At 36.7% G+C, this 25,546-nt stretch overlaps 1 protein-coding gene across 1 annotated transcript; it reads right to left on the reverse strand.

Moving 5' to 3' along the window:
• Positions 1 to 1,057: 1,057 nt before the first annotated feature.
• On the reverse strand, positions 1,058 to 25,098 carry LOC118184822 (FAD-dependent oxidoreductase domain-containing protein 1-like). Its single transcript, XM_035354548.2, has 9 exons — positions 24,622 to 25,098; positions 23,008 to 23,137; positions 22,751 to 22,850; positions 20,533 to 20,627; positions 14,805 to 14,980; positions 14,559 to 14,704; positions 7,356 to 7,491; positions 4,714 to 4,818; positions 1,058 to 1,342 (listed from the first exon to the last, which is right to left on the reverse strand). Exons 1-9 carry the CDS (start codon positions 24,928 to 24,930, stop codon positions 1,088 to 1,090), a joined length of 1,452 nt encoding a protein of 483 aa, XP_035210439.1. The 5' UTR covers positions 24,931 to 25,098; the 3' UTR covers positions 1,058 to 1,087.
• Positions 25,099 to 25,546: the final 448 nt, after the last annotated feature.

Raw genomic sequence — 25,546 nt, forward strand, 5'->3', positions numbered from 1 at the left:
ATGGGGTGAGAAAGGTGTTAATGAATCTACAGTTCAACGGGGATACCAAAAGTTTCGCCATGGAAAATTTGACCTGGAAGATGAAGAGCATCGTGGACGCTCATCAGCTGTTGATGACGAGGATTTAAAGACTTTAGTTGAAACAAACCTCGTGCATAACTGTTCGAGAGCTTGGCGTAAGCAAAACAACGATTTCTGATCGCTTGAATCGTATAGGAAATTCAAAGAAGTTCGATAAGTGTGTGCCTCACGAATTGAGCGAAAATAAAAATAAAAAAAAAAAAATCGCCGTTTTGAAGTGTCGTCTGCTCTTCTTCTTCGCAGCAAAAACGACCTTTTTCTTGATCGAATTGTTACGTGCGATGAACAGGGGATTCTCTGGAACCGCGGTCAGACACCACAACACTTTCCAAAGCCAAATTTGCACCAAAAGAAAATTATGGTGACTGTTGGGTGGCCTGAGGCCGGTCGCATTCACTACAGCTTCCTAAATCTGGGTGAAACTATTACAGGAGATAAGTACTGTCAACAAATCAACGAAACCCACGAAAAAATTGCAGCGCATGTGCTCGGCACTAGTCAACAGAAAGCGGCCAGTTCTTCTCCATGAGGATGCTCGTCCGCACATCGTGCAACTGACCCTACAGAAATTGGACGAATTTGAATACGAGACTCTCCCTCTTCCCCCCATATTCGCCCGATCTCTCGCCGACCGATTACCACTTTTTCAAACATCTGTATAACATTCTGCAGAAGAAATGCTTCCGAAAGAGGCCCAAAACGCCTTTGACAACTTTATCGCGTCCAGAACTCCAGAATTTTATTCTACCGGCATAAATAAACTTATATCTCCTTGCCAAAAATGCATTGATTCGGCTGCTGCTTAATTTGATTAATAAAATTGTTTTTGAGTTATGATACTTTAAAGATATAGGTTAAAATCTTGCATTATTTTCCGGACAATCTAATAGCATAACAACTACAGACTGTTATTTCAAAACCAATAGAAAACAGACTACACGTTTTCTATGTCAATGAAAAATATAAGACGTGTACATGAGTTTTGAAAATTTTAATCGTAAAGTTCTTACACAATATTTTGCTCGTACAAAGGTTCTTCTTTAAATACGCGATACAAATGGAATCTTGACATGTCGATAGTAACATACGCTTTATCTAACAGTAGTTCTGTCATAGCCCGTCCAATAGCAGGAGCCATTTGTATACCATGACCACTGAAACCAGTGGCAAAGAATACATTTGGGAAGTAAGGATGTGCACCAAATAATGCATTTTGGTCGAATGTGTTGTAATCATAGTATCCAGCCCATGCACTTGATACCTACAAAAGTAAAGAAAACGTATAACAAATGCATGTTTCGTGTTCATGTATCAGAAACAGAAAATTATTCAATATTTGTGACATAATTTGAAGTTCTGATAACGGAAATATATGTCTTAAAGTTACCTTAGTGACAAAAATGGCAGGGATTTCATGCCAAAGGAATTCGGTGACCAAACGATTCCAGATCCCGAGAACATAACATAAACGAGGGTAGTAATTCAAGGTCTAGTCCTAATACCAAATTATTCACTTGCATTAAATATGCATTTAATGATTTAATATTTAAGCAAATTGAAGCACAAATTGTATGATACGAATGCTAACTTACGACTGAAGGAGTTATTTGCTTTATCTTATCTCCTAATAGAATTCATTTGGTAATATTTTCTCGCTACCAAATGTACATTTTTGGATGTTTTTGGTAGCGATTTTATGGGTATTAGGGATGTGCTATTCGTCCGCGAACTGATTCAAAGAACTATTCACTTTACTGAGCGAATGCACTCTGACCTTTCAAAAAAGAGAGGTAACTATTTTAGGTTTAACACATAAAGAAAACTCTATCAGGAGCGTGGCAGGAAAGTTCGATTACCTCTTTAAGAGAGAAAATGTTTTCCCTCCAGCGTTAAAAATGAGTTTAATTTTCACTATTTCACAACTTTTTAACATTTCTTATTCTGGAATTTAGTTGTTAATTCTGTGCAGAAAAGAGACTTTTAAAACCCCCAAACTACAGTCGAAAGAAATTGGTCCAGTGAGGTCGAGGATTGATTGAGTCGATTCTTCCGATTCAACCGCTCGTTCGATTTGTTTTTCGCTCTTCGCTCGGTTCTCGCTAACCGTTCCCGATTTCTATGCTGGCTTTTTCAAGCTTCACTCCATCCTCGCTAATCGTTCTTGATTCACTTTTAGCTCTCGATCTTCTTCCAGTAATTCTTAGCGAGTGGTGGGCGTAAAAAAAGAACCAGTTCAGTTCAATGAGCGAACGGTTCTGATGTGATCCCATAAAACAGCAGTTTTTCCCATTACTGTTATGTGTATCTCTTCGCATACTTATCTACGCCTATTATGTAACTTTCTGTATGTATTAACTTTCTGCTGCCAAAATTATTCAAAAAACATCTTCCATTGGAGAACTGGATTTTCTAGAGGCATTTCACATTCAAAAAAATCTTTCTGTTCTAGTTAACGATCCTAATTCAAATCCATCTTTGCCTTCGGCCTTTAAAGAAATTATGTTTTAGTTTTGGTTTCACCAACAAGATGGCGCCACTTGCTTATTCTTGTCCGTGCTTTCTTATCTAATCATTATTCCCTATCTTGTTTATTTGCGATTTTGCAGCTGAGGATGGTGGTTCGGTAAAAACATCGAAACTAGTCCTGTGAAAATTTTGAAAATATAACGCTGATTTGTGTTGGTGACTTCTGAATTAGTAAGATAATTCTTGTTTAAAAAGCTTTAAAACTGCATTAGCTATTTGAGACATTGCTCCGTCTTATACAAACTGTAAAATATTTTGCCGCATTAAACTCAAAGCGACAAGAAGGAGCTCCTAGTATGTCTTTTTAGGATTTTTAATTGCTTTTTCTCCTTGGAAATGAAAAACACGAAAATCCTTTTTGTCGAAATTTTTTACCAAGTTGCTACTCATTCCGGCTACAGAATAACGTTCTTTCTACTGTCCAAAAGTTTTTAATTGCTTCAAAACCAAAGGGAGTACAAAATGCAAAGGTAGACAAAACCGCTGTCTTACGAGATCAAATCAGAACCATTTGCTCACTGAACTGATTTTTTTTTTTTCCCCTACTTACCACACATTAGCAATAGCTTTGATGAATAATATCGGTAATGGATCGTAAATGGAGATCTTTGTACGAGAATGACAGAAGAATGGCAAGAAGCTGCTAACGCCGTGGACTGATTTCTTTCAATTACAGTTTTGAGATTTCCTAAAAAAAAACCTCCTGTTATTATGAAATTATTGTAGTAAATTTAATGCAAATGTTATTGTTGTTTTCAGTACTGTAAAATTTTGCAATTTATTTTATTGTAAATTTTTGTGAGTTCAATGTATGAACATAGAATTCGCAATAAAATTCTGGAATTAAAAAGTGGTAAATAATAACAATTGAATTGGATTTTAATATAGGAAGATAAACATTATTTTCTTCCCTTAAACTGGAATCGAATTTTCCTAGGAAGTTTCTAAAAAAAGCTGATTAATTATAAAGAAGTTATCACCCTGTTTCGACGAATCACCGTTCGCTTTATAAGTAAAATAAACCGTTCTTCGAATCAGTTCGTGAAAGAATAGTACATCTTTAATAAAAAAATGTTCTTGCTGAATTCAAATCTTCAGTTTTTACTAGAGCTCAGTGGATGGGCTGAATCTGATTTGCCTTTCTCTGATGAATGGTGTTGGTGTATTTAATTATGGCAAAGCACACTAGGGCTATCTGCCTAAAGGGAGGGATGCCTTCGTGGAGGACTTTCTAAGGAAAACTGGCTCGTATACACTGATGAATGAGGTAGCACTCTGCCAATCCGCCTTTTTAACTTACGGCGTTATTTAAAAGATGAATCATTTAAATTTTATAAGGAAATATCCAATTCCATATGAAGTATATGAAGGATTATCTTTTTAGGGACCTTCAATATCAATCTCAGTCTGGTGTGAAATCGGTCATCCTTTTGCTCCGGTATGAAATATGAATGCTCTGTCAATATTTCTAAGTTTATTTAAGGGGATGCAAACTCGTACTTTATCAAATTCTGGAATGCAAGAAGTATAGAAAAGCAAGATAAAAATTTTATCCTGCGTTTAAATAAATTAAAACTTGCATTTACTTAGTTTCTTGTTATTAGTTTTCTTTCATTTATCACTAACTAAATAAATTAAAACGTTCATTTATTTACGTTTTAGAAGTGTTGATTCCTACATAATTTTAATGCATTTTGAAAACGCAGGATAAAGTATAGAATCGCAGAATAAAAACTTTATCCTGCGTTTCTATACTTTATCTTGCGTTTTCAAAATGCATTAAAACTATCTAGGAATCAGAACTTCAAGAAATTAAATAAATGCAAATTTTAATTTGTAAACGTTAAATTCTTATTTGCTCTTTCTTATTCTTGCAATTTTATTCATCGACGGAATTTTTAGCGTGTCTCTATTTTGTAAATAGTCCTTGCCTTAGGGAGGCAGCTTGACAAAAATTTTTGAATGTCTCTAAAGGCTAGGCTGTCGTGGTAAGAACCCCTACTTTCTAAAGAATATAAAGCAATTGGGCTATGTCTTAAAATTTTACAAGTTTAACAGCGAATAATCAAGTTAGAAATGGAAATGAGCATTAATTTCTATTCTTACCTTTACCGCTTCGAATGCTGGTATTCTATATGCCAAAGCTGGCCAAACGGATTTTTGGAAAAAATCGTAATCGACTTCTAAACTGCTGACATCTGGTTCTTCATTCTGAAATATTTACAAATTTATATATATTCTAAGTCTTAAATTAAACCTTAGAATCATGAACTAAAATCAAAAAGTCATAGTTCGAAATTCATTGAAAAAATTTCCCCTGACGTGCCAAAATGAACTTCGAATTGGGCTAATCAGCCATCTACCGCTTCTTAATTTTTATTTTATTTTTACCTCGATCAACTAATTAGTACTTTTACTATGTTTTAAGTTTACTTAGTTATTTTAACATATAGCTTACTTACTATTTTTGTTAATTTCTACTTGTAAATATTCAAATGTTGTACATTTCTCTTTTAACACAATTCATTGCATTGAATTTGCTTATGTTGAAGTTTTAGCGGAGCAACAGTTTTTAGCAACTTTTCAGCAAGCGTACTAAAATTTATCTTTTTATTTCCACCATAAAATTATATAACTGATTTAAATTAAATTAAAATTATGGAAACCTAACGCATCATGATAAATTCATGTAACTTAATTTTAATACATGAGACCCATAATAATGACTTTTGCTTTTCATGTTTAGAAATGCTGCTGTTGCTAAGCTGAAAGTGTTTCCACTAAGATAAAATATGTACCGATTAATGTGGCTTCTTTTCACGCATGCGCACTGCGCCAAAAAAGGGAGGATAGTTCTATATTTCCCGTTCTACTTGGCTGATTGAAGAAACTTAAATTCCGTTTTTCGTGTCTCGAAAGCGCAACATAGGATATGTATTAGATTTATATATGGCATTGTTCTAACATGGGTATTTTGACACGAAATCGGACTTTTTCTGAAATAACATAGCAATATTTTTAAATATTTCGACTCGAAATATTTGCTTAAATATTAAATTTTGTAAAGTTTACGGCAAACTTAACCAAGAAATTTAAAAATTTACTTTGTCACACTTTTTTCAATTTACGCCAGTACTTTTTCACTTGGCGAAATTCTGAATTTATAGTAACCTAATTTACTTTCCCCTTTTTCATTGTGCACGAACGGGAAAAAAGGTACATCGTCCATTCTTTCAAATAATTTTAACAAATTACGTAAAGCACATTTGTCTTTATTATCGTTTACAGAAAAGATGGCAAATTTCAAAACGCTCCAATATGTAAATTCACATATATCTTGAGAAACTTGTAAGTATGCCTAGAAATGCATCTACTTTAAGGTGATGATAAAAACTTTCTAGGTTATAATTCAAATTTTTTTTTGGAAAATTTATAAATTTACTAAAAATATACAAATTTTGTAAAGAAATAAAAAAATTACATGCGAAATTCGTTTGGGTTGAACCTAAATTTCGTACTGTGAAAGAGGGAACCAAGTAAGTTTAATAAAATAAGAGACATTGTAGACATATTAGGATATTTTTGGGAGGCCGGAGAGATGAAAAATTAACAACGCCTTCGCCGAGAATTGAACCACGGACCTCTGGAATACCGGCCCAGCGTGCAGAACCACTACACCACGAAGGACGCTTGGAAAGCGGGAGAAATACCTAATAACATTAATAAATATATACCAAATTCAATCAGCATTAAGGAGCTAAAATTTTGAGAGCTAATGTTTTAAAAAACTACTCGTACGATTTTTACAGAATTCGGCATTTTGGTATAATTTAAATCACATGATCGAGATATATATAAAAAAATGGTATGTCATTTCAGAAAATGCCCGATTTTGTGTTAAACTACCTAAGTTAGAACAATGCTATATATAAATTTAATATACTGTAAGGATTATGTTAATTTTATTAACAGTTAAATTTAAGTTAAAGTTCCTTTCCTGTCAGATTCTTAACTTCAACTTACTACTTCCGGCCAGAACGTAGTTTTGGAATTTGCTGACTATTTAATGAGGAGGAGCGGTATTTAAACCACGAAGTTACTTACTGAGTCAGAGAGAATCAGAGTTTCTGATTTACGCGCGTCTGCCTTTTTGGCCACTCTCTCTCTCAAAGCTGTTATTACGCACGGCCGTACTCAGGCCCTTGCTAAGCTTCGTAGTCAAATAAGTTATGGGGCCAACTCAAATTGAACCTTGATAGCTTCGGCTATACTTCTTTAGTTAATCTTAGTTTTAGTTTAATTCTTAGTCTTTTTAGTTCAAGTCCAAGTGCGGGCTTTGCTTGTACACTCCCAGGCGGAGTTTTGTTAAAACTTTTTGAAATAATAAAGGGTTAGTTACACTTCTATCTTGTTGTTTCTTGTCACCGAACGCAAGCGATTATTAGCTTATTAGTTCTTAGATTCCTCACTTCCAACATTAACTTAGAATTCCAAAGTGAGGTACTCTACAATACTATATCATAAATAGCGCTTTCAAGAAACGAAAAGCACAACTTAAATTTCGTCAGTACAACGAGAGATACAGAATTATTCCCATTTTTTCTTGTGTGTGCAGCGTGTACCTCTATTCTAATTTATATTAAATATTTACCATTGCTAAATTCCTGCTATTTAGCTATTGCTAATTGTATTAAATATTTATGTGTTCCTAGTACCGGAAAAATGATTATTAAATTTCATATACTTACAGATAACGGTGACCTTCCACAAAGATATTTACCAGAAAATCCTTCTGGACGTGCGTATGTACCCGTCGGATCAATTGTGAGAGGCATGTCTTTGCCAGGTCCTTTCTCACAGTTAATAACATAAACATATCTTTTCCTATGGGAAAAAGAAAAAGTTAAAAATTAACTTTTTAACTTTTTCTTTACGGAAATTTAAGGAAATTTTTCTTTAAGGAAATTTTTCACATTTGAAAAGACTGGGAATACATGTGAGGAACATGAATGAAGGAAACTTGAAATTTATGTACTTTTAAGCAAAATTCTGTCTTACTTAACTGATATTTTAGTCGACAGAAAGCCTTCATGACAGAAAGGATAAAAATCAGTAAAGGAGCATTAGCGTAACATCTCGAACATGTGGGATTGAAAAGTCTGAATGCACATATACTGGAAATACAGCATCCAGGCTACAAGAATATATTCTGTGAAATCATACATTCTACGTCAACACATCACTACAAGCTTGGGGTAGAGACTACGGCTACCAACTTATTTCCTTTTCTTTTTTAGTCCAAAGGGGCCCCTGAAGGACTATTGTTTTCGTTTTGCGATTTTGCGTTGAATCACTATAAATGTCCGTTTCACCTTTCAAACTGTTGCCACCCAATGTTAGAGTCCTGCATTATGTTTGAAGAAATTAAATATTGAAAAATATGCATAAATGTATATATATTTCTTGCACTGAGATAAAACAACGGTATATAGAGCCATCGAATTTTGAATGACGCGATCCTCCTACGAATATTGGCATGTGGAAGATCAAATTTGAAATTTGGAATTTGTTTTATGATCGATTTCATATTTTGTAAAATTTTAATGAATTTTTGAGTAACAAACTGGACGATTTAAAAGCGAGCAATGGCAACATTCTAAGACGGGAAAGAAAACTTTTTTTATCTCCAGCGCGCGGAACTGTGTATCGGAAATCCTAAAGATAGGCTCATTTTAAAATTAGTTTGCGACATTGCTATTAAACTGAATTTTATGGTTTAAATGCAAAGAAAGTGATATTTTATAAATAAAGGTAACACACAAAACGTTAAAAAGACGCGCCTTTGGACGTAATTAAAAATCTGAAACCTTTCAGATTTTTTTTTAAATTTTTATCTTTTTTTTTAATAGTTTAGTGTGGAAAAACACCACCAGTTGATCCATGGTACATCGCTGGTATCTCTCATACTTTTACCTGTACCTCTACCTGGCAGGAGGTCACGTCTTACAGTCAGAGCTCATGGTCTTTATACATCTGCTAACAAAAGCAATCAATTAACTCTAAATATTCCGCGAGGTGGCAGTTCAGAACGGCATAGCACATACAACTGAAATTCACATTCTAATATACTTAATGTTCTAATACACATAATCACTCTTACATTGTACTAATGCGCATTATCTTTCTACATCACATACATATATATGTACATAAACACATAGTGGGTACTACTTGCTACATCTCTTCTGCGCATTAAAATAATTAAATATATATTGGTATAATACCCCGAATTATAATAATTGTATTAATGTAATTCATATTCGCGAATAATTTAATAATTAATTATTGCACTTTTCATCGTAATGTATTGTGAGTAGAAAAATGCTTATAATCGTTATTATATGCAATTTTCTGTTTCTGTTTTATTAATGCAGTTTCAGGTTTCATTATTCCAATGGAAAATCACAGACTATTTTTACGCTCTGTAGAGACATCAAAATATTTGGAAAATATCAAAAATTAGAAGAAAAATTAGCATCCCGGGAATCGCACCACGGCCCTCTGGAATACCGGCCCAGCGTTCAAAATCACTACATCACGAAGCCGCGCTAGGAAGGCGAGAGACATACCTTATATACTCCCCCTTTTAAAGGGCGACTAAAGTTTTTAGGGGACCGAATCGCCAAATCCTGGGTGAGGAGAATCCTCATCCAACACCCTTTTAGTTCGGGCGCCATTGTAGAAACATTAGGATTTTTTGGAAGCAAGAGAGATGAAAAATTAGCAACCGCCTTCGCCGGGAATCGAACCACGGACCTCAGAAATACCGGCCCAGCGTGCAGAACCACGACACCACGAAGGCACGCTAGGAAGGCGGGGGTGAATAACTTATATACTCCCCCTTTTAAAGGGGGTTTTAGGGGACTCAATCTCCGAATCCTGGGTGAGGAGAATCATCATCCAACACACTTTTAGTTCGGGCGCCACTGTAGAGACATTAGGATTTTTTTGCAAGCAGGCAAGATAAAAATTTAACAACATCTTCGCCGGGAATCGAACCGCGACCTCTGGAGTACCGGCCCAGCGTGCAGAACCACTACACCACGAAGGCATGCTAAGAATACGGGGGAAAATACATTATATACTCCCAATTTTAAAGGGAAATTTTGACAGCAGTTTTGGTGTTTTTAGGGGACCCAATCGCCAAATCCTGGGTGAGGAGAATCATCATCCAACACATTTTTAGTTCGGGTGCCACTGTAGAAACATTAGGAATTTTTTGGAAGCAGGCAAGATGAAAATTTAACAATTATTTCGCCGGGAATCGAACCGCGGACCGCGGGAATCGAACTCTGAAATACCGGCCCAGCGTGCAGAACCACTACACCACGAAGGCACGCTAGGAAGGCGGGGGAAATACCTTATATACTCCCCCTTTTAAAGGGCAGATTTGGTTTTTTTTAGGGGACCCAATCGCCAAATCCTGAGTGTGGAGAATCAACACCTCCTAGAACTGAGTTAGTTCTGGGAGGTGTTGAGAGAATCCTCAACCAACACCCTTTTAGTTCGGGCGCCTCTGTAGTGACATTAGGATCATTGGAAAAGCCGGAGAGATGAAAAAATAGCAACCGCCTTCGTCGAGAATCGAACCACGGACCTCTGGAATACCGGCTCTGTGTGCAGAACCACTACACCACGAAGACAAAATAGGAAGGCGGAAGAAATACCTTGTAGGTCAGAAGTTAAGTTAAAGGTGAATTTGTGAAGAATTTTTGCTATCCATTTGCATTCGTTTTTATATTTTTTGGAAAGTAATGATTTATAATTATAAATATAAATTTTAGAAAAATATGTGCAATACGAGTGAAAGGACCGAACCGTATCATTTATGCTACGTAATTTATCGTATAAAATTATTAACGTTCAGTGAAACTAGAAAAGAATTAACAACAAATATAATAATTTTGTGTAATAATAACTATAATGAAATAAATTTACAAAAAAATCTGGAAGTTTTCAGATTTCACATTACGCCCAAAGGGGCTTTTTTTAACGTTTTCTATGTTACCTCTATTTATTAAATATCATATAATTCGCGTTTTAAACCATAAAATTCAATTCAATAGCCATATCCTAAGATAATTTATAAAGATTATACCTGTAAAATTTCCGATACACAGTTTCGCAAACTGGAGATAAAAACGTTATTTTTTCCGTACATTTGTAAGGATTATGTTAATTTTATTAACAGTTAAATTTTGAGTTAACTTCCTTTCCTATCGCTTCTTAATTTCAACTTACCACTTCCGGACAAAACGTAGTTTTAGAATCACGTCTGAATGATAGTGAGGAAGGGTGGTATTTAACCGCGAAGTTCTTCTGTCTTAGTGAGAAAGATACCAGATATTCTGGCTGCACGCGTCCATCTTTTTAGGCTACTCTCCCGTAAGCTATTATTACGCTCGGCCGTACTTTAGGCCCTTAATAACTTCGCATTAAATTAGTGCTAAGGGGTCAACTCCGTTAGAATTTTGATAGCTTCGGCTATATCTCTTTGAGTTAAGATTAGTTTAGTTTGATTCTTAGTTTCTTAAGCTCAGGCCCAAGTGTCAGCTTTATTGTACAACTCTGTTAAATCTTAGTTGAATAATAAAGGGTTTTTTAACCCTCTCCAAGTCACGAACAGTGTATACGAGCCAGTTTCCCTTAGAAAGTCCTCCACGAAGGTATCCCCCCTTAGGCAGATAGCCCTAGTGTGCTTTGCCATAATTAAGTACACCACATCACCAAGTCACGAACTCAAGCGATTATTCGCTTACTAGTTCTTAAGATTCTTCACTTTTAACTACACTCATGTCCATAAATTAAGGATAATGAAAAATCAGGCAAAGGAAGAGTTAGAAGCAAAACAAATTTGACTTATTTGTAAAGCTTATTTATTAAACAAAAGGTAAAGAGCAAAAAAAGATGCTATATGATTGATATTATTAAAAAAAGAGCGATTTTTTCTCCCTGGAGCAAATTACAAAAAAATCCTATTTACAAAAAACCAATATTACATGGTTGGTATGATTGTTAATACATCGTATGTCTCCCAGACGATGCAATACAGTCCGTACAACGCCTAGGCATGCTGAGTATCAAATTATCGATCTGATCTTGGGAGATATTACACCACTCAAAAAGCAATGATCTCCGAAGTTCCGGTAGACATGTAGGAGGAGGTTGACGGGCTGCAACTCGTCGGCCAAGCATGTCCCACACGTGCTTTACTGGATTCAATTCCGGTGAGAATGCTGGCCAGTCCATACGGGTGATATCCTCCGACTGAAGGCATTCGCTTACGATGTTTGCACGGTGAGGACGGGCGTTGTCATCCATAAACACAAATTGTGAGGCAATGGCGCTCCGAAACAAACGTACATGTTGTTCCAGAATGACGTCCCGATAGATTTGGCTTGTCATGGTTCCAATTTGAACATGCAGGTCAGTTCTGAAACCCAGAATAATACCACCCTAAACGAGCACTCCTGCACCGGTGTCGTTCAATGATGTTTTCTTGATGGTAACGGGTACCTGGAGCTCTCCATATGAAAGTCCGGCGAGAATCAGACTGCAAACTAAATCTGGACTCGTCGGAAAACATCACACAAGCCAACTGTTGCGGTGTCCACAATGCATGCTCACTACTTTAGGCTAACCGCAGGCGACAGTGAGTTGCAGTAAGTGGAACGCATCTGACAGGTCTACGAGCATAAAGACCAATCTGCCCTAAGCGTATGTACACGGTCTGCCTTGAAATTGTCGTACCAGTGGCTGAAGAGAGCTGACGAGACAGGTCTGAGGCTGTGCTCCGCCTGTTTCTTTTGGCAGTAACTGCCAAATACCGGCCCTCATTCGGCATTGTAACTCTGGGGCGACCTGTGCTGTAACGTCTACTCACATTGCCATCATCTTGGAATCGCTGCCAAAGTCTGGAGATGACCCCCTGGGCAATTCCAAGTTCGTCTGATACTTCCAGTTGGGTACGCCCACATTCCAGACGGCCTATAATTCTACCACGTAAAAAATCACCCAAATGCGTCCTTTGTGTCATAACTATTCGGTTATTGCACCGAAATGCTTATAAAGCGCTAGCGAACAATTTTACTTCTTTGCCTGTATTCCTTATACCTAACTCTCTTACACTCTCGTCATAGTGACGTACCATCGGTGTCATCTGGTTACTTCCTGAAATTTGCATATGATTCTTGAAGATGTGTGTAGTGATTTTATAGGTGATATATTTATTTTAGAGTTCGATTTCCGCGTGACTCCGAATTATCCTTAATTTATGGACATGAGTGTATAACTTAGAATCACACAATGGAGAATTCTATCGTTAAGTTTGTTAATCAAAAATCGTTAAAATTTTACAAAATTTGAAATATATAATAAAACAAATTCGAAATTCAAAATTTGGATTTCCAGTTGCCCATGTTCGGTTGGAAGACTACCTTATCCAAATTGGATGGCTCTAGGTACCGTTGTTTTTTTCCAATACCAGAAACATTCATGCAGATTCTTCATTATTTAGTTTCTTTAAATATAATACATAGCAATAATATTTGGTGGCAACAGTTTGAAAAGTGAATCGATGCAAGATGCCGTTTTGAAGTTAATAGCCCGTCTGGGCTAACTCCCTTTGGGCTAACAAATTCCAAATTCCAAATTTGGGCTTCCAGTTGCCCATATTCAGGTGGAGGATTACGTTATTCAAAATTGAATGGCTCTAGGTATCGTTGTTTTATCACAATGGGAGAAACATACGTACATTTATGCAGATTCTTCATTATTTAATTCCTTTAAATATAATACAGGGCGGTTATATTTGTTAGCAATAATTTGAAAAGTGATACAGTCTTTTAAAATTTTCAACCCAAAATGCCAAAACGAAATTAAGAGCCCTTCTGGGCTAATTAATGTGATTTTTTTATTTTTTTATTTTTTTAGAAACTAGATCCCTTATTCACCTCTTTTAGTAGATTAATCAGTTTGTTTGTGATTCATCAGTGAATTTTTACATTTTTATGTGAGCTAATTCATTATCTTTCAGATATAGCGAACCCCCGAATTTTGGTCCCCTGAAATTTCTATCGGAGTTCGACTGCATCTATTTTTTTATTAGGTGTAATACTATTTTGGGTATCGAAAGAAGAAGTGAAGAAATATAAAAGGGATGAAAGGAGCTGTTACAAATTAACGTTCGAATTTTACCTTACTTGTAAGGATCCTAAGTTTTACTAACGTTTACTTTATTTTAAAACTGTACTATCACTTCTTATTTTCTACTTCCGGCCAGAAATAAATGCTTTAACTTGTTTATGCAAATTGTCTCGCTAACGCCGAAGTATTTAAGTTGCGGCTTTTTGCCAAGAGTGAGAGAGAAGAAGATTTAGGAAGCAAGCCGCTTACCACTGCAGTTTTACGAGTTTTCACTCGGTTGCTGGTTGCCTTTAAGGCCAGAGATTTAGCCCTCTTGATATTTGAAAACGTATTGTAGCTTCAGCAGCTCGGCGTACTACATACGTACCGTTTTAAATAAAGGTCAGTCTTAGTGCTAGGCATTTGTATACTAATTCAAAGTTAGCTTTTAGTTAGAGTTTTAGTTATGCTTACGTTCAGACCACAAGTGGTTAGTCTTTGTATCCCTAAGTTCGAGAGTACTTGTAAAAGTATAGAAAATAAAGGGCTTCGTATACCCTTCCTGCTTGTGTCATCTGTTACACACAAATCTTGAACATAGCTTGAGTAAGCTCCCTGTTCCTAATCAGGACACATCATGTTTCCAAAGCGAGTCAAGAAAAACAGTTCTGACATACCAAGAAGCAAATGTTGGAATAACAGTTTGTTTACAAACTGTGTACCACTAATAAGTGTATGCAGTAACAAACTGCAATGAATCGTGTTACCTTGGTTCAACGGGAAGAGGTATTTTCAAAAACTCGGGTCCTAGACCATCGTGCAGCATTTTCACAACATCACCGGAATATGGTCCTGCAGTAATTACTAAATTCCCAAATTCAACGGAATGTACTTCGCCAACTTCGTCTTTTACCTAGATAAAAAAAAGAGAAGAAATTAAACCCCTTTTCAGGGATGGAATTTTTATTAAAATCGTGTTCTGAAAGACCTGTAATAACTCATTTCATACTCACATACATTCTATGAGTTCGAATAGTAGGGTCTATGGTGTCATCAGCAATATATGACTTATCTTCAAATTCAAATCCTATCACCTCTCCGTGAACGTAATTGGCACCTAAAGATACAGCTTTCTTCTTGAAGGCGCAGAGTAAAGCCCATGGATCAAACCAGCCTTCGTTTTCAAAACCTAAAAAAAAACATTCTCTTAGAATATTTATCCTTTGTTTTTGAAGGAAGTTTATAATATTGTTACGAAACGTACAGGCGCGGTGAGATGGCTCCCCCCCAAAGCAGTTTAGGGTTGCCATAAAATGGCAAGAGAAAACAGGGTTGCCACATTTGGCGAGAAATCGCCCATTTGGCGACAAAATTGGCGATATACCATGGACGGTTGGAGAACCTTCTGGAACGAATCTTACAGGTTTAGTCCAGAATGTTCCTGAACACCAGCCCAAAGCTATATAAACCGTGCTGGTCTGCAGTCAGGAAGGGTGTCTCTCATCGAGAGTGTGTGTGCCTCGTTTAGCGAGTCGGTCTCTGCGGAGTCGATCGAGTTGACAGCCGGGCAGCGAGTGCTGAGTGAGTCGTCGAGTCCACTGAAGGAGTCTGTTAGTGCATCGCCGAGAGAGCGTATTGAGCTCCGGGAAAGACTGAACCGAAGAGTCGGGAGCTGTGCTCGTGTGTCGTCGAGTGCATCGCGAGTTGTAGAGTGGAGAGTCTCGAGAGAACGTGGAGTTTCAAGAACGACCAAGCAGCGTCGGGAGCTGTACTCTGATGCTTTGCAGTGAAACTGTCTCCACCGTGGTAGCCTGATAACCTGAAGGCTGTGTTGCTGATCGAGTCAGCGTGTTTATAGTAGTTCACGACGACTGTAAAACGTGTTTCGGAGCTGTCCTGACAATACTGGCTAATAAAGTGTCTTTCGATACTTCAATCAAGTGTCGTCGTTATTCACTCCAAATCCACACGAACCCCGTAAGAATGTGAAGGAGAAAATAACGTAACAACTGGTGTCAGAAGAATAAAAAAACGCAACAATATGTTTCGTACAAAGTTTCAGTACTTTTGAACATTAATAGCATTGAAGTCTTTAAAAACATGGGTTTATTGGATATGCTGTAGTTAAAGCTGCAATGTCACATACAATAAATGTGTGTGAGCATATGTCAACATTGTGCTGTTTCAGTTCTGTAACATTCCATTAGAAAGCGAACAGTGGACTGTGGACAGCAGAAATTAAAACATTTCCTTTCAGCAACGTAAGTGAGTTTTAACGTATCATCGAAGAACTAAGCATATACACTCATGTTCATAAATTAAGGATAATGCAAAATCAGGCAAAAGAAGAGTTAGAAGCAAAACAAATTTGATTTATTTGTAAAGCTTATTTATTAAACAAAAGATAAAGAGCAAAAAAAAGATGCTATATGTTTGATATTATTAAACAAATTAGCGATTTTTTCTCCCTGGAGCAAATTACAAAAAAAAAAAAAAAAAAAAAAAAAAAAAAAAAAAAAAAACTATTTACAAAAAACCAATATTACATGGTTCGTATGATTGTTAATACATTCTATGTCTCCCAGACGATGCAATACAGTCCGTACAACGCCTAGGCATGCTGAGTATCAAATTATCGATCTGATCTTGGGGGATATTACACCACTCAAAAAGCAATGCTCTCCGAAGTTCCGGTAGACATGTAGGAGGAGATTGACGGGCTGCAACTCGTCCGCCAAGCATGTCCCACACGTGCTCTACTGGATTCAAGTCCGGTGAGAATGCTGGCCAGTCCATACGGGTGATATCCTCCGATTGAAGGCATTCGCTTACGATGTTTGCACGGTGAGGACGGGCGTTGCCATCCATAAACACAAATTGTGCGCCCATGGCGTCCCGAAACAAACCTACATGTTGTTCCAGAATGACGTCCCGATAGGTTTGGCTTGTCATGGTTCCAATTTGAACATCCAAGTCAGTTCTGGAACCCAGAATAATTCCACCCTAAACGAGCACTCCTGCACCGGTGTCGTTCAATGATGTTTCCTTGGTGGTAACGGGTACCTGGAGCTCTCCATATGAAAGTCCGGCGAGAATCAGACTGCAAGCTAAACCTGGACTCGTCGGAAAACATCACAGAAGCCCACTGTTGCGGTGTCTACAATGCATGCTCTCTACTCCAGGCTAACCGCAGGCGAAAGTGAGTTGCAGTAAGTGGAACGCATCTGATAAGTCTACGAGCATATAGAGCAATCTGCCCTAAGCGTCTGTACACGGTCTGCCTTGTCGTACCAGTGGCTGAAGAGAGCTGACGAGACAGGTCTGAGGCTGTGCTCCGCCTTTTTCTTTTGGCAGTAACTGCCAAATACCGGTCCTCATTCGGCGTTGTAACTCTGGGGCGACCTGTGCTGTAACGTCTACTCACATTATCATCATCTTGGAATCGTTGCCAAAGCCTGGAGATGACACTCTGGGCAATTCCAAGTTCGTCTGATACTTCCAGTTGGGTACGCCCACATTCCAGACGGCCGATAATTCTACCACGTAAAAAATCATCCAAATGCGTCCTTTTTGTTATAACTATTCGGTTATTGCACTGAAATGCTTATAAAGCGCCTGCGAACAATTTTACTTCTTTGCCTGTATTCCTTATATATCACTCTCTTACACTCTCGTCATTGTGACGTACCATCGGTGTCATCTGGTTACTTCCTGAAATTTGCATATGATTCTTGGAGATGTGTGTAGTGATTTTACAGGTGATATATTTATTTTAGATTTCGGTTTCCGCGTGACTTTATGGTTATCGTTTGTTTTACATGCATTTTTTCGTTAAATTTGCGACGAGCTTTTAAAATGCTCTCTTCGAATCTTGGTTACCAATTTTCTCTTAAATAAATTCACATTTATGTTACAAAGAGTTGAAATAAGAAGCAAAAGAAATAACTCTTATCTTAAGCGGCAACAACAGTGTTAATTTATCTCTCTTAAATTAATTTTCTGTCTTATTTGAATACTCTGCCTACAGCACATTGTTTGTAAATAGGTTTTGAAACAACTAAATATAGCAGCACAAAATTGGATGTATTTTGTCTTACCTCTTATCTGTTTCATTCATTATATACGTGAAATTAAATTCATTATATACGGGATATTTTAATTGCCAAGTGGCCGTTTTATCGTAGCCTGCGCTATTGTCATTTCTTGTATATTTAAGCACTTTTTGAATTGTACCAAATAACCGACTTGACAAAATGCAAACTGGCCAAGAGGCAAAGAACACATTCATCAAACCGGGAGAGTCCAATTCAAAGTGGGACGCATGGTAAAACTGCTTATATGCCTTAACTTCTGACAAACGTAAGATTTTTCTCCAGATGTCGAGACATTAGGATTTTTTGGAAGCCAGAGAGATGAAAAATTAGCAACCGCCTTCGCCGGGAATCGAACCACCCACCTCTGGAATACCGCCCAAGCGTGCAGAACCACTACACCACGAAGGACGTTAGGAAAGTGGAAGAAATACTCTATATACTCCCCTTTTTAAAGGATGACTAGGGTTTTAGGGGACCTAGTCGCCAAATCCTGTGTGTGAAGAAACGTCATCCACAACCCTTTTAGTTCGGGCTGGTTATGTATTAGATTTATATAAGGCATTGTTCTAACATGGGTATTTTGACACGAAATCGGACTTTTTCTGAAATAACATACCAATTTTTTTAAATATTTCCACTCGAAATATTTGCTTAAATATTAAATTTTGTAAAGTTTACGGCAAACTTAACCAAGAAATTAAAAAATTTACTTTGTCACACTTTTTTTCAATTTACGCCAGTACTTATTCACTTGGCGAAATTCTGAATTTATAGTAACCTAATTTACTTTCCCCTTTTTCATTGTGCACGAGCGGGAAAAAAGGTGCATCGTCCATTCTTTCAAATAATTTTAACAAATTACGTAAAGCACATTTGTCTTTATTATCGTTTACAGAAAAGATGCCAAATTTCAAAACGCTCCAATATGTAAATTCACATATATCTTGAGAAACTTGTAAGTATGCCTAGAAATGCATCTACTTTAAGGTGATGATAAAAACTTTCTAGGTTATAATTCAAATTTTTTTTGGAAAATTTATAAATTTACTAAAAATATACAAATTTTGTAAAGAAATAAAAAAATTACATGCGAAATTCGTTTGGGTTGAACCTAAATTTCGTACTGTGAAAGAGGGAACCAAGTAAGTTTAATAAAATAAGAGACATTGTAGAGACATTAGGATATTAGAGATGAAAAATTAGCAACCGTTTTCGCCGGGAATCGAACCACGGACCTCTGGAATACCGGCCCAGCGTGCAGAACCACTACATCATGAAGGACGCTAGGAAAGTGGGAAAAATACCTTATACAGGTACTTAAATTCAAAGCACTTGGACAGCATTTGACTCGTAAACTTGCACTGAAAAGGTTGCACAAGAAAGACAATTGCTTTATTTTTAAAACATTAATGACATTTTTGGAATATTATCAAATCTAAAAGTCTTCCTAAGGTTTAACTGCTTAATACTCTAGCTAATTTCATTAGGGATAGTGAATAGTTTAGTTTAAAAGAAGATATTCAGTTTGGGAAATCAGATACTTTGCCATCACTATCCTCTGCAAGGTCAGTATCTATATTATTGTTACGAAATGTCTAGCCGCAGTAAAATAGCTTCTCCGCAAGGCAGTTTAGGGCTGCCAGAAATGGCAAGGGAAGGCAGGGCTGCCACGTTTGGAGAGAAATCGCCCATTTGGCGACAAAATTTCCGATATGCCATGGATGGATGGAGAACCTTCTGGAACGAATTCTTACTGGTTTAGGCCAGAATGTTCTCGAACGTAAGCTAAAAGCTATATAAACCCTGCTGGTACGCGGAGAGTCAGTTGATAGTCAGTCAGTGAGTGCCTAATCGAGTCATTCAATGAGATAGTGTCTCGTAGTCTAGTGCCAAGTTGGTCGTCGAGCGCATCGAGAGAGTCTCTTAGTGTATCCCGAGTTAGTGCATCATCGAGTTTGATCGTAGAGTGTGTTGAGCTCCGAGAACGAGCGAGCCGAGTCGGGAGCTGTACTCTAGTGTATCGTCGAGTGCATCGCGAGTTGTAGGATGGAGAGTCTCGAGAGTGTGCTGAGTTCCGAGAACGACTGAGCAGAGTCGGGAGCTGTACTCTTGTGCTTTGCCGTGAAGCTGTCTTCACCGTTACAGCCTGATAGTCTGAAGGCTGTATCGCTGACTATTTCAGCGTGTTTATAGTAGTTCTTCGAGTGTTCTAGACGTGATTTTGGAGCTGTCCTGAGTAATACTGCCTAATAAATTGTATTTTGATACTTCATCAAGTGTCGTCCTTATTTATTCCAAATCCACGAAACCTTAACTTGAAGAGAAAAATCATTCAGTGGTGGAAACTCAAGCTGTAGACTCTGTTAGGCAGCTTCTCGTATTTTAAACTAATTTTGTGTACTACACTCTCAATCTACTAAAACAAGCCATTTTACAGCGCGCGTAAGTAGACTGGTTATTAACAAATTTTGAGAAATACAGTTATTTTATATTACTATACAAAATTTTCATGTAGAATGTTTGTTTACCTTCTAAATGAAAATTTTAAAATCAAAAATTAAAAAACTGTTAATTAAAATACAAAAAATAAATGAGTACCACAGTTCAGAATTTCGATATATGTAATACAGAAAATTAAAGTAATTACCATATGATCCCATTTCTATACCGTCTAAATTTAACCAAGGAAATTTCAAACTCAATTGTTTTGGTCGCAGAAGCTCAACTTTGGCTCCCAGTTCTCTATAAATAAAAAATTGGGAAAAAAAAAAAAAAAAAAAAAAAAAAATGAAGTTTTGCCATAAAGGGATCAAAAAGAGAAAGATTTGTCAAAGGAGTATTTTATTTTAAATAAGAAAGATACATAAAAAGAAGTAATTAATTAATTTTAAATATATAGAAAAGTTTCAATAAACTTGCTTTCTTATTAATTTAATGTTGTAGTTCTTATTTTTATTGGACTGAAACAAATTCTAAAATTCTGGAATTAAGAAAAGAATCAAACTCAGGTCAATGCAAATGTTATAAAATATGTGTAAAATGGTACTGTAATATTTATACGCTAGAGAAAAATTATTGAAATGGAATATCCTAAACAAACTTTAGTTACTGTTCAAATTTTTACAGTATAACTGGCGCCTTGATCCTTCCTATTAGCCTTGCTTAGCAACCCCTTCTGCCATAGCGTAAGCCCTGGGCTTGAATTCTGGAGAAAACATGAGTGCTTGCGGCTTGTATTATCTTTGCGGAATGAAGGCGCTTGAAAATCATCGAACTTTACGTCTCCTGGGAAGGTTTATGGTTGGATGGTTAGTAGGATTAAAAATCTTTTATGAGCAACTTATTAATTGGAATTTCCTTCTTAAAGGGCTTCAATAAAAATTAAATTTCGTACATCTTTTCCTGTACATAGTCACGTGACCAAAGTTGTCATAGTTTCCTCGAATTTCATTAGAGATATATTTCTCATTCAATTAATTCAGCTCTCACTTCGCTGCGAGAAAAAAAGCATAAAAACTTAAAATATCTTTATTAAAAATTGAAAACTATAGAAAAACATAAAATGCCAAATACAATTAAAACTGTTAAAAAAATTTTTTTTTACAATTTAAATTACAGTATATGCGCGAAAACAAGCAATTCGGCCAACGGGCAGGAAGGCAGTTTTTTCGGTGCACAGAACTAAAAGTGTACTTTTGGTCCCACTAGGCAAAAGGACGCTGAAGGTGCAGAAACTGACTGAATTCCCTATTCTGCTAAGTTTCAAATGTAAACTAATATGGCTGCTCTATTAGACTTAGCGGCACTAAAACAACTTTTAAATTGTTGGTAATTCTACAACTATTGCATGCAGAATAAATAAAGCATAAAATCTTAACCGGAACATAAAAACAACACAATTCAATCACTTTTAAAGCGAAAAATGAAGAATTTACCAACATATAAGAATAAAAAAAAAACTGAGCTCATCGGTGAGCCGAGTAAGTGAGTGGGTGTATATGTATAAGGTATTTCTCCCGCCTTCGTGGTGTAGTGGTTCTGCACGCTGGGTCGGTATTCAGGAGGTGCGTGGTTCGATTCCCGGCGAAGGCAATTGCGCATTTTTCATTTCTCTGGCTACGAAAAAATCTACTGTCTCTACAGTGGCGCCCGAACTAAAAGGGTTGTGGATGATAAATCTCCACACCCAGGATTTTGTGATTGGGTACCCTAAAAACCCCAGTCGCCCTTTAAAAGGGGAAGTATATAAGGTATTTCTCCCGCCTTCCTAGCGTGCCTTCGTTGTGTAGTGGTCAGCACACTGAGCCGGTATTTCAGAGGTCCGTGGTTCGATTCCCGGCGAAGGCGGTAGCTAATTTTTCATCTCTCCGGCTTCCAAAAATCCTAATATCTCTACATATGTATGTATATATATATATATATATATATATATATATATACTTTTGGTGAGGCCTGTTTGAACCAAAAAGGGAGGTGCACAACTACATATTATAGTAGTCCTACATGCAAAATTTCAACTTTCTGAGGCTACTCGTTTTTGAGTTATGCGAGATATATACATACGTAGTTACGTACGTACAGACGTCACGTCACGAAAAAAAATGTCCTCTGAATCCATTTGAAATCTATTTTATAATCCGTTTTTGGAAAAAGAGTCCTTTATGCTGCCCTTACGTATAGATGTCAAGCAAAAACATCGTTAAATTGCATTCGATAGCTGTCAAAATGTATATTTTAGTTGAGATTTGATACCCGAAATTTTTCATGATTACAATACTTCTTTTACTTCGTACAAGGAAATAAAAAGAAAAAGAGTTCTAAAGTGATTATTCACTACTCGCAAAAAGAAAACTAAAGTGACTAACTTTTGAATTTTGTGATTCTGTACCATCTGCTCCGCTCCTTCTTCACTTGCCAAGAAAAGGTAGCCATTAGGTTGAAACTGTACTTCAGGAGGATCGTCACCTGCATTTTAAAAAGCAAAAAATTACAATAATTAAGCTCAACAATATTTAAGACAAATACAAAATTGTATTTTGTTACAAAGTTAATTGAAAACATAGCATTAAACATTTATCACACTAAGAAAGTTAAAAAAAAAAAAAAAAGTGCAGGAAAATACCAGAAACGCTTAGATGCTGCTTGATATTCTTAAGGAACTCTACACCATACATGGAAAGCTGGATATTTTCCGGCAAGGAAAACTGCTGACGAATTCCTCCAACAGAATGTGCTGTGGACGACCGTGTGTACTAGAACAGTTTCAAATGCGCACCAAAATTTAATCTTATACATTTATTTATTAAATTAATAGTTTAGAAAGATACAGAATGCCTATGTATTAAATTAGCCTAATTATATAATTATAATACATAGGCATAATGTTATTATTATATATTATGCCTATGTATTATCATTTATTATTAGAAATTTATTTTTTAAAATAATAGTTTATAACGATATAGAATGCCTATGTATTAATTACCTTTATAACTTAAAATTGTTATAGCTCAAATTCGGAGAATACTGGAATGCAGTTTATTGTACATGTTAGAGAAATTCATAAAATGTTTTGCTGTTGCAGGTGAATTATTAACATGGGACTCTTAGGTGAAAACGAAATGTTTGTCTTATTGCAGATCCTAAATTCGATGCATAGGTGCAGCACAAACTTTGGACTACATAACATAGCAAAAAGTCTCCTTCCTGAGCTAGCACGTTCACGCATTCACATAGGATATTATACTTGTTTAGTCTGAACGAAATCTGCTTACCATACGTGGTCTTAAGGCTAAGTTAGTTTATTTGAATATAGCAAAGCCACGATGGCTACGTGCGTTAGAGGAAGGATGCTTTCATGGATGACGTTCTGAGAGGAACGTTGACTGGTAAACCACGTCTGACGTTGGCTGGTAAACCACGAAAACTAACCACGCAGCCAGCTCTTTTGCCTGGAATCGAACCCAAATCAGGTTGAACTACCTACTATTCGGCGGTTTTACTCACTCTATAAGGTATTTCTACCACTTTTTTAGTATGCCTTTGTAGTGTAGTGGTCAGCACGCTCGACGTGTATTCCGAGAGGTCCGTGGTTCGAGTCCCGGCGAAGGCGTTGCTCATTTTTCATCTCTCCTGCTTCGAAATAACCTAATGTTTCTACGGTGGCGCCCGAACTAAAATGGCGGTGAATGATGATTCCGCACCACCAGGATTTGGCGAATGGGTCCCCTAAAACTACATTCGCCCTTTAAAAGGGGGAGTAAAGGTATTTCTCCCACCTTCTTTGCATGCCTTCGTAGTATAGTGGCAGCACACTCGACGCGTATTCGAGAGGTCCGTGGTTCGAGTCCCGGTGAAGGTGTGGCTCATTTTTCATCTCTCCTGCTTCGAAATAACTGAACCGCTGCTGGGTTTCGTAATCCGAAGCTGCAGTATACCCCCTGTGCATCAAGACACGTAATTCCCTTTCTCCTGTAGCATCTACTGGTCACTCGTTTATGATTCACCTGCAACAGAGAAAATCTGCATGAGTTTTTGCATTGGGTGCAATATAGCGCATTTCGGCACCTAATTTAGAATTTGAATTATTGAAATTTTAAGTCGTAAAGATAATCATTGGACACCATGAAGTATTTAAGCAGAACGGTCAATAAAATAGCCAATAATCAAATTAAAAATGAGGATCTTCATATTGCTAAACTCAGTGGTAATTACAACAACACAAAAATTCAATTACTTTGGGATCCCTTTCGACTACCATCAACTGAAAACTGTTAGGAGCTCGTTGTTTCATGGAATAAGCAATGGCCGAACCCATGACCCCTCCGCCAACGATCGCATATTCGGTAAACTTGGGAAATTTTCCATCCGTTGGACCAAACTTTCTCGTTATGGAAGGATCGTTTTCTTCCTTTCGCTCTTTTGAATTCAAATCTTTATACTTTTGAATTTTGTTTGCATCTTCAGAGCTAATACTACGCGGCTTTGGATAAAATCGCAAAGCAAAATTTGGCCGCAGTAAAGAAGATTTTACTATTTTATACATTTTATACTTCGAAAAAATTTAGAAGACTTTCAAAATTTCCAATCTTTGCCAGATTTTCAAAACCAAAATTTAGTTATTCCACAGACTGCTTTAGAATTCTACTAAGAGTTTAACGCAGAATATCCAAAAGCATTTCTTAATCCATCAGGCTCAAATTAAAATACTTCGGTATGAAATATACGCTCGATAAAACAATGCTCACATTTTTTTTTATCTTTTTAAATAAGGAAAGCGACCAGAGATAAAATAACTCAGATCACTTATCTATATTTATAGATAGTTATGCTGTTTCAAAGTTTTCTTTTATCGTCTGTTAACATGGAGCTGTATTTGTTGCTAGCTGCACGTTCGAACTATAGAATTCGCTATCATAGCCTTGCTTCTAATATCTCTATCAGTTGATAATTGCAAGTTATCACAACCAGATAATTTCCATAAAGTACTAAGCAAGATTGAAAACAATTTATTAAAACAAGTAAAGCAAATCTTTTAATATTAAGTTTGGCTGGGTTAAATCCTATATCTGAGTACTCGGTAATGAAAGAGCGGATGTGCTCGCCTGGGGTATGTTACGGGCACTGGAGCTGCCCTGGGGTATGTTACGGGCACGCCCTAT

The sequence above is a fragment of the Stegodyphus dumicola genome, chromosome 8, assembly GCF_044657685.1.
Source record: "Stegodyphus dumicola isolate Sdum_Otavi_A_Nest chromosome 8, ASM4465768v1".
NCBI classification, from domain to species: Eukaryota; Metazoa; Arthropoda; class Arachnida; order Araneae; family Eresidae; genus Stegodyphus; species Stegodyphus dumicola.